Source organism: Montipora capricornis, chromosome 3, assembly GCF_036669925.1.
Source record: "Montipora capricornis isolate CH-2021 chromosome 3, ASM3666992v2, whole genome shotgun sequence".
NCBI classification, from domain to species: domain Eukaryota; kingdom Metazoa; phylum Cnidaria; class Anthozoa; order Scleractinia; family Acroporidae; genus Montipora; species Montipora capricornis.
Window position 1 is genome coordinate 47,300,397 of NC_090885.1, and position 10,292 is coordinate 47,310,688.

General features: G+C 45.8%; 1 protein-coding gene across 1 annotated transcript; it reads left to right on the forward strand.

The window, feature by feature from the left end:
* The first annotated feature begins 1,883 nt into the window (after nt 1-1,883).
* LOC138040412 (uncharacterized protein F54H12.2-like) lies at nt 1,884-2,750 on the forward strand. The gene has a single exon (XM_068886147.1). The coding sequence runs from the start codon at nt 1,884-1,886 to the stop codon at nt 2,748-2,750; it is 867 nt and encodes a 288-aa protein (XP_068742248.1).
* Nucleotides 2,751-10,292: the final 7,542 nt, after the last annotated feature.

Sequence of the window (10,292 nt, forward strand, 5' to 3'; positions counted from 1 at the left end):
AAAACCAACGGTATTCATCATTTTAGCACGCACGAGGACGCTAAAGCCGCCCTAGCAGAACGGTTCAATCGCACCTTGAAAGAAAAACTGTACCGGTACTTGACAGCCAAGAACACTCGGGCATGCTTACAGGTCTTACAGAGTATCCTGCAGGGATACAACGCTAACGTGCATCGGAGCATTGGCATAGCTCCAAAAGACGTAACGGACGTCAATGAGGCCCAAGTATGACACCGTCTATACGACAAACGATTTCTAGATAAGAAAAAGAACAAGCAGACGCTTTTGATAAAAGGGACACGGGTGCGTTTGAACAAGAAACATCGACCATTTCGATTATGCATGAGTTGTAATTGGCGTTTCACCATCCTGGACCACGCCTTTCGAATGATGGTTGGGGAGCATTCTCGCACCTTGCATGTGTACTGTAATGTAGCACAGAGCACGATCGTGGAAGGAATGAAGACGGATTTATTGCGCGAAGTCTGGTACGAGAGACGAGGAAGAGGTGTGATGTATTTCGAACCCAAACACAAATAATTTCATCCAGTGCGCCAAAACACCTATGAAACATTGCAAGTGGACGTAGCTGAAACAAATGGTTCCTTGTTTCCTAACAACCAATCTAATTGTACCTTGGTTACCCTGCATTTCATCCAAGATAAATAGAGCAGACCTGAGGGAATCACCTTTAGTACGAAACGGTTAACATGCGAGGAGGAAGTCTCACTCGATACACTCTCCTACAAGTGGGAGATGGATTATGGAAAACTCTTTTGGAGATGGAGATCCGGGCTCCTGCTGTAGCAGAAGGGTTGCTGAGTTTGGCACAAGGTAAAGCGCTTGATGCGACAGCAGGCACGGTTTTGCGTGCAGGAGTCAGCGGGTTGAAAAGAAAAGCCAGTCAATCGGTAAGGTCTACGATGCAAAAAACAGCCAAACGTGCTAAGAATAGCCTCAAATCAAAGGTCTGTCAAACAACCAATCATGTGCGGGATGTTTTGGGTGTGTGATGTGGACCAATCAAAAAGCAAGAAAGGATTTGGCGTCAAGCGTCAAGAAAAAGCTCTATAAAAGAGACAACTTCATTTCCTGACAGTCATACACCATTTCATGTGCAGAGCACAAACACCTCCATCTAGAGTACGTTCCATCATGTCTATTCACAAAGAAACCTCTCACACAGACCTTTGTGCAGAGAAACAAGAACCTCACGGCGCACCATTAACCCAGACGGACCTATTAGAGCCGTTGAATGCAGAGAGGAAAGAAACGATGAAGAAAACCATCCTAGAACCTGTTGGAAAAGTGATGATTCTGCCAAAGATAAGTATCGGTGAAGTCAAGCAAACAAGGAAAGAGTCTGCGGCCGAAGTGAATGGAGACCCCCAAAATTTGAAACGGAAGATCAAAGTGCCCCAAAAGCCAAGCACCCCTGCTACAAAACGGGAACGCATCACACCTCGAAAGTTAGCGGATGAATGTGAGCGATCGATGCACCTGCGAGAAGAAGGAACGAAAGAAGAGGAGCACAGCAAACTCATTGCTCACCTACACTAGCCAAACTGAAAGAGATGTTGAAATGGCTTGAGTAAAGCTTGCTCGTTTCAAATGATACAATGTGATCTCTGTGTGTGTTGTTGTGCGATACTTGGCACTGCTGGCGATGGACCCGCGAGGTGAGCTCCTTGCGTGCTTGTTGCCCTACAGAGCTCTTAGACACTATCGAGCAATGGCCCTCAGAGGGTATTGTCCCACAAGACCTATGAGTCAGTTTGTCGCCTATCAATGTAGGGTGCGTGATTGTGTTCTTGCTATGGTTAAATCGGTGGCCCTCCCCACACCGTCAATGGGCCCATATATCAAGCCGTTCCCCCTTCCAAATGATCTCAGACCTACTCGACCACCAACAGGGACACTGGTGGTCGGGAGACCATTACACCAAGTACGTTTACCCGGTCAATAATGTGGCGCACACCATGATCCAGCAATTTGACATGCGATTGAATGGTATGTTGATGACCAAACAGACGGGCACGTATGCTTACCGACCCTTTGGTGAAACCTTGCTGAGTTACACGCCCAGTGAAGGTGAAACATTGCTGGCCCCACAAGGTTGGGTGAATTATTTCAATGTGAATGCTTCCCTGCAGTCCACCAATGCTGTGAATGATGACGGCCCCCTTAACGCTGGTGTGTTTGCTATTGGAGAGAGGAATCCCTTGAAAGTGTTAACTTCCAAGTTTTTGGGGAACGGATGGGTGCAGCTGGTCATGAAACCGCATTTGGAAGCTTTTCATACCGGAACCGTATTAGTTCCTGGTATTGAAATTAAGCTGCGAAACCCCTTGAACAGTCCCGAGTTATTTTGTTTTGGTACAAGGATGACGGACAAAAAGTACCCAACCCTGGGTCCGAATGATATCCAAGCCAAATTTTATCTAAGTAGGCTGACCTTAAACCCTACCACTTACGCTGCACTGACTAAACGAAGGCATAACAAAGGCATGAGGCCTCGGTATCCTACCGTGTACATGGATGTCCGGACAATCACCTTTGACGGGGAGAGTACCATGTTTAAGAAAAGAGATCTGTTTGAGGGCCGCGTACCCGACCGTCTAATGGTGGGATTACTGGACAGTCATGCCTACAATGGAAATTTAGATCATTACCCATTTGCCTTCCAAAAGTTTGGGGTGACCTGCATTCCTCAAATCATATGCGGTGAGGAATATCCGTACGAAACATAGGAACTCAATCAGAATGATAACAAGAAAGATTTGTGGGGGTGCCATCGCTTCCTGCAATCCAGCTGTGCTGTGGGTAAACACCAACAAAGTATGCTGAAACCAGGGGATTGGGGCCACAACAAGAATTGCATGCTTTACCTGTTTAATAATGTCGCAGGAGGAGATGCAGATAGCCCCTTGCGAAACCCACAACAGCAAGGCGATGTCACCATGGAGATCAATTTTGGGGCTAATCCTGGTCAAAATCTGACAGTGGTGGTCTGGGGCGAGTTTGAAAGCGTGATGGATATCAGTGGCACGGGCGTGGTGAATTACGACGTTTAAAATTCAGACCTTTATATATTAAATGCAACCACTTGCATTACCTGTGTAACAGTATCATCAAGCACTGCTACAAAAAGCATCGATGGAACTAGTACCCTTGAGCGACCGACAGTCAACAGCATTGGCAAAACGCGACCCTGTATTGAGACGCGTGTTTTGGGGTGTGTACCCTGAAGATCAATTACCACCACTCCGCCAAACCGTTGGGAGACAAACGCATTGGACTATGATTGTCAACACAGACCCTAAAGGACAACCTGGACTTCATTGGTTGGGTTTGTGGATTTCGGGAGATACCTGCGAGATCCTCGACAGTTATGGGCTTCCTATGGATACGTACGGAGAACCTCATGTCTTGGAATGGATCGGGCGCTATTTTCCCGTCATCCACCGCAACAAGCGAACTTACAAAGTTTTAACAGCCGCGCTTGCGGGCATTACGCTTTATCGTTTTTGCAAGCACGGTATCGAGGCAAGAGCGTGCATGAATTCATGGATGATTTTTCTTTACATGATTTGGTAGCCATCGATCACCGAGCAGGCCATCGTATCCTAATACAGCTACCCCCATCACTTCAAACGGATATTGTGGACGGTGTAGAAAATAGTCAGGCGTGCTGTTCTAGGCGCGAAGCTATGTATAATTGAAATAAATTGCTAATAATAAAAATAAATATAAAAAACCGTGTCGTTGTCATTGTTCTTTTTAAAAAGACCCCACTTTACATACCTATATCATTTGACATCATTCCTGAAACACGAACACGTTGAAAACGCGCTCCTCGCCATAAAACACGGTTGACTCGAAAGAGGCAGCGAACCAAACACCAGAAGGGAGGTATTTTTCCATTACTCGCGTTAGCCCTTCCTGCATTGACTGCCGTTGGTAAAGCAGCCGCCTTAGGGGGTGTGAGTGCCGTGGCACGGTACGGGATCAAAAAGGCTTTGGATGAAAGACGGTGAAACGTTGGGGAGAGGATCAGATAGGACTATGACTCAGCCACGACCGGAGAGAGAAGCCTTTTTTTTTCGAACTCCCTGCACTCTTTAAGTGACCGGTCCTTCGGGCTGTGGTACGACCACCTTCATGCGGGAATTATTGAAACATGCTTCTCATTTCATGGGCCCACCACCACGCAGCCCATATTTAAAATGATGCAAAAAGAGGATGGTATACATTTTCACGAAGGCATTCCTAGTTTAGAGGAACTGGACGCTTGGTTTGCACCACAAGGTGGCGGGGTGCTAGTGTTGGATGATTTGATGGATGAGGGGGGAAGAGATAAGCGTGTGTTGGACCTATTCACAAAACATTTCCAGCATCGGAACATCACTGTATTGTATTTGTGTCAAGATCTGTTTCCGCCGGACCCTTCGCCAAGACCGTGTCGTACAATACGCATTACATAATTTGTTTCAAGGATCCTCGGGATTGCACAGGGTTACGAGCTTTGGTGTGTCAGGCGTTTCCGACCGCGATCAAAGGTGTTATGCAGATATTTCGTCGTGCCACGGAACACCCCTTTGGCTATTTAATGTTTGACTTACACCCAGCCTCTTCAGATGACTGCCGTCTGTGGACCAACCTATTACCTTTGCAAGGGTACCCGCACGTATTTGTACCTATCGAATCATGTCATGCCCGCGGCACCGCCTCCCTGTTTACGTAGACAACTTACGTTCCTACGACAGCCGGCTAAAGAAGCTCGTCATTTACAGCCTCAAGATCTTTTACGTCACGCCAACGCTGATCAAATCAATGCAGTCAGCAAAGTCATTTTGAATTCTTTGAAAGGGAGAGTACCCTTATCGCAAACCACAGAGCGAGCATGGCGTCCTCAAAAACCCTGGCCCACCGCAAAACTTCCTTAGAAAAGCGACGCGACTTGTTGATGAATCAAAAAGGCGCTGGCTTTTGGCGTGGACTGAACAATGCTTTAGATGGCTGCTGTGTTCACAGTTCTTCATCATGATCGAGTTTGTATTCCACCCCACTTTCTTTGAAGCTCTGATTGTGAGATATTTGATAAACCGTTGTCGTGCGTGGATACGAAACTAATGGAAACTACTGACCTTCGTCAAGGACTGACCAAGGAATTGTTTTGCTGTTATCCTAGACCATGAATAGAGCAGCATTGCACAATCTCATTGAAGCGTATCAAGAAGCAGGGCGCCGGAAACTACGAGCTGAGGGGTTGCAACACAAATTGCAAACGTTACAGGACGAAAGAGAGCTCTCTCGTCAGAAGGTGCAGACCTTGGAGCGCGACCTATCCGTATTGAGATATAATTTGATGTGCGAAGGCTGTCGACATTATTGGGACACACTCAACGTTTGAAGTCTCGTGCTTAGAGTGTAAACAGTTATTCATTTCGCCACCCCAAAAACGATGAGTACTTTTCACGAGTATGTCATGGTTCCCGAAGACGAAATGACGCGATTGAAGGATGAATACAAAGGGCGTTTGACCGTGAGAGTGCGTTTGACTAAGGCAGCTCGTTTGGCAGCTGAAAAACATGTATTGTTAGACTGTAACATGCCAAGCGGTTTGAAAGACGCACACGTCAAACAAGTGTCGCGTCCATTAAATTGATTAATCAAAAAGATTCGAGGGGGAGCAGCCCCACTACCTGAAGGAGAAGAGGAAGATGATGAAACAGATGCTATGGTTGAAGGACCTACAGCCAGACTGGTGCGGAGTTTGCTTAAGAAAGCGCATCGCAAGAAAGGCGCTACCATAACGTCTGGCAACACTGCGGAAACACCACATCGTCCCGCCTTACCGCCCAAGCCCAAACGCGTGCGTTTACAAGTGCCTTCATTGTCATCGGTGGAACAAAGAGAAGCCCCCCTCCCTTTTGCTGAAGTCTCTGGATCATCTCCAGGGAGTAAATCTAAAGAAAAAGCTGAGATTATTGTGAATAAACTCAAACGCCACCAGCGTAAGAAAGCGGCTACAGAAGTAGAACGTTTGAAATTTTTACCGGGGTGAAAAGCATTCGCTTCGGCGCAAACGCCCACAACGCGGAGAAGGATTAGACATTCAAAAATGGTTGGGGAAGACTGGGATTGAATTTCATTGGCCGGAATATCAATACATGGGGCCTGGAACGCATTTGAAGAAACGGTTAACGCGCGGGGACCCAGGTATCAATCGATTGGATAAGATTGCCAAGCAGCACGATATTGAGTACGCCAGAGCTAAGAATTTGCGTGACAAATGGAAAGCCGATGACAAGATGATTGCCGCCATCAGCCGTTTGCCGGGCAAGAAAACTTGGACGGAGGCTATTTTTAAGGGGATCATGCAAGCTAAGCGCAAACTCAAATTGTGAAAAAGAAGGCAATGTTGTTTCTTTTTGATAATCTTATGTACAAGCGGAAATGTGTCGACGGTCCTAGTGACTAGTTGGTCCCTTTGTTTTTTCAATAAAACTTGAAAAAAAAATGAAATCTATGATTGTGTGAGTCTCTTATAGCTTACCATGTTGAAAGATAGAGTTATGAACAACACGGAACGTATCGCACAATTTTAACTAAGTTGCCGCTCTAGCTCGATCGTTTAGAGCGTAAGACTGAAATCTGAAGGTTGTTGGTTCAAATCCGACCGGGTGGATTATTTAACTTTATTTTCAGTAAAACAAATTAAGAGAGCCTTGTGATAGCCATTTTTCAATGAGAATAATTTTTAAAGTGCCACTACGACGAAAATTTTTGGTTTTCTTTTCGAATTTTTTCAACGTCAATTAAGTCAATATGTTCAAAATAATGGAACGATAGAAGCGAGATAAGTCGGGAAATAGCCAGCCAAAAACCGCTAAAAATCTGTCCGCCATTACTCGGACGGCATTGGAGAAGCCTGCGATATTTTGTAAACGGTCTTCACGCAAGACTTGGCTCGTGACGTCATACGCACATTGCTTCGTGGGCGTTTGACAAAGAGAACAAGGCAATCAAGGAGTAATGTATATAATATCAGCAAAAAGCAACTCGGCGATCTCTCACATCTCATAGACGGCATGGGAAATTAGCGCCGTTTATTTTGAGCGTTGCGCATATGACGTCAGACCCCAGGCGATCCAGCTAGACCCAACCCTTTTCCTTGCACACGGTCATTTGTCGTTCGAGTAATGGCGGACAGCAAAAACCGAAAAACTACGTTACAATAATCATACTTTCCGTGGGAATTTTGAGATAAAAATTGGCATGATAACTATTTAGTGCGTCTATTTTCAAAATCTGAAAGAGAATATTGCTGACGGAGTTGTTGACATCCCCGGTTTCACAGTGGTGGGTCACGATCGACAGGAACGGATGCATGGCGGTGTATGTACTTATATCAGAGAAAGAGAGTACAGATATAAACATCTAAAAGATCTGAATTGTTGCCATGAACACGAGGGTCTGTGGCTGCATATTCGACCCAATCGTCTCCGTCGGGGATTGCTGCTACGATATCCCACCCTCCCAAGGCGGATGATCGATCTTCTCGGGAGCACCTGTTCCAGTCTCTGTCTCTGGTTGAGTCTGAGTATCCAGACTGTGGCATCCTTGTAATTGGGGACTTTAACCGTTTGGATATTAGTGGTCTTTTGGGGCATTTTCTCCTTAAACAAATCGTGAAAGTACCAACTCGTAGACGCCACCATCGATTTGATACTGACGAATATGTATGAACATTACTCTGCGCCTCAGGCCTTCCTGTCGGACCACAATACGGTGATGGCAACTGCGTTGCATGGAAAGCGTAACAATAACTCCAAGAAAACCATCACAAAGCAGGACCTGCGGCCCAGCTCCAGCCGCAATGGGGAGGTATCTAAATCTCTTTGACTGGAAGTTACTTTTCGCCACCCTGACAAGTTGCGAGGAGATGTGGAATACATTTTTCGGAGGTAGTCTGTACTGGTCTAGACATCCTAATGCCAGAGAAGGAGTACCGCGTCTGTACAGCTGACCCCCCCCCCCCCCCCCATACATTACTCGAAGATTGAAGTCACTCATCTTCAAGAGACAAAAGGCCTTTAACACTCATGGCCCTGACTCAGTCCTTTTTACACACTTCAGAAATGTCGTTAACAGGGAGTGGAAAACATGCCGCGGCCGGTATTACGAATCAAAAGTACAACAGCTGAAGGAAGAGAACCCCAGGAGGTGGTGGGACGAGGTGAAACGGCTTAGCGGCGCAAAGACGAAGGGAGGGGACTTGATAAGTCAAATCAATGTCGACCAGTTCTCTGATCTCTCCAAGCCAGAGCAGGCTAACGCCATCAACGCCGCCTTTCTTTAGCCCTTGAGGATGAACCCGAGTTCTTAAGTGTTACTGAGGAACGCGTGCTGAAGGTGCAATCTAAACTCCATGCGTGGAAGGCGTCCGGCCCTGACACTGTGCTGAACTGGCTACTTAAGGAGTATGCGGATATCCTGGCCTCCCCCATTGCGCAAATCCTCAATGCGTCATATCTCGAGCAGCGTCTGCCAACCATCTGTAAAATGGCTGATGCTCCTCCCCTTCCAAAGAAAAAACCCGTGCTTGAACTGGTGTCACTGACACCTTGTGTTTCTAAGGTGGCTGAGGAGTTCGTGGTGGAAGACTTTGTCAAACCAGCTGTTCTCGACGTCATAGGTGGAAGTCAGTATGGGGCGATTCCAAAGTCCTCCACCTCCATGGCTCTTATTAGCATGATGCTTCTTGGCCTCTAGGGACAGATGGGAATGGTGCAACAGTAAGAACTATGTTATTTGATTATCGAAAAGCTTTTGATTTTATTGACCACCGTATTTTGATTGATAAATTAGAAGGGTTAGTCATGCCCCGTAGTGTTCTTAACTGGATTATCGATTTCCTCTCAGATAGATCCCAGCGAATCAAGTTAGCAAAGGGTTGCTACTCTGAGTGGGGTCCAGTTCCCTCCGGGGTACCACAGGGTACCAAATTGGGCCCGTGGTTGTTTATTCTTTTCATCAACGATTTGGACACAAATTCTCCATACTTATGGAAACTTGTGGACGACACCACGGGCCCGGAGCAAATCGAAAAGGGAAATTTTAGTAACGCTCAGGGCATGACCGATCAGATTATCGAGTGGTCTTGTGCAAACAGAGTTTTAATCACTGGTTGTTCTAGGTTTATTGAGGGACAGAATGTAATTCCCACGAAGATCCTGCATAAGACGAGAACGGGAGAGAAAACGTATTTTTCATATATGCAGGACAAGCCTTTTCTTTCTTTAACTACTTTTATACAATAATATGAGGAAATTTTGAATGCTCTTATTGCATAGAGATGTAGAGTTTGACTTAAGTGGTACGTAAGAGGACAGGTAATCGCAAATGTAAATCTCATTACCCTCTTATTTACATTATATCGTTTCTTTGACAAGAAATTACTTAAGGCCAGGCCGAATTTCCTATGATAAAAAGTCTACGTTAACAGCACGCACCTTGGCTACTCCTTAGTATCCGCCTAGAAATCTTCTTCTCGCCACTTTTTCCTCATTTGATGAGGACCAGTCTCCGCTTGCCTCCTTCATGCCCAAAAGGAATTCTGGGTAATTCGGCCGTTCCATGACAAGGGAAGACCCCCGATTCTCATTTCATAGATTTTCTTATGAGTTTGGAGCCAGCCAGTCCTACCGGCAAAATACAGCATCGATTGAAGTTTTTAGCTTTCAAAACTCGCTCAAATTGCATCGCCGGTAGGTCTTGGAATTCGTCCACAGAAAGGCCAGAGAGACGACTTCACTGGTGCTATGAAACGCCATTTTTACAACAGAGCAATTTAGGCGTTCCAGTCTGCATGAAATCATCTCTCACCTCTGTCTCGAGAAGACCAGACACGCACGGTTCTTACGTTACGTTTATGCCCCTGTAGAATCAACCGAAATCTCAACTGAGTCCTTGTCAAAAGTTAACCAGCATCTTAATATTTTTGGTAGGCTATAATACTCGTCACATTTGTTGGAACACCCATCACTGTTTCCCCCTTCCTGAATGGGGGAAGGGGGATGTGGTATAAGCTACGATCTTGTAACACGATGATTCTGACCATTCGCTAAGTGTTCCAACTAAATATGTCTAGTATTGTAGCTCTAGTCACTATTCAGAGAAAGCAAACGTTGTTACAGCTAGATATCAGTGATGAGTATTTAAAGAAGTCTTCGAATGAATATTTCTTTGTACTTTGTAAGCATGTAAAACAGAGTAGGCCCAATTAC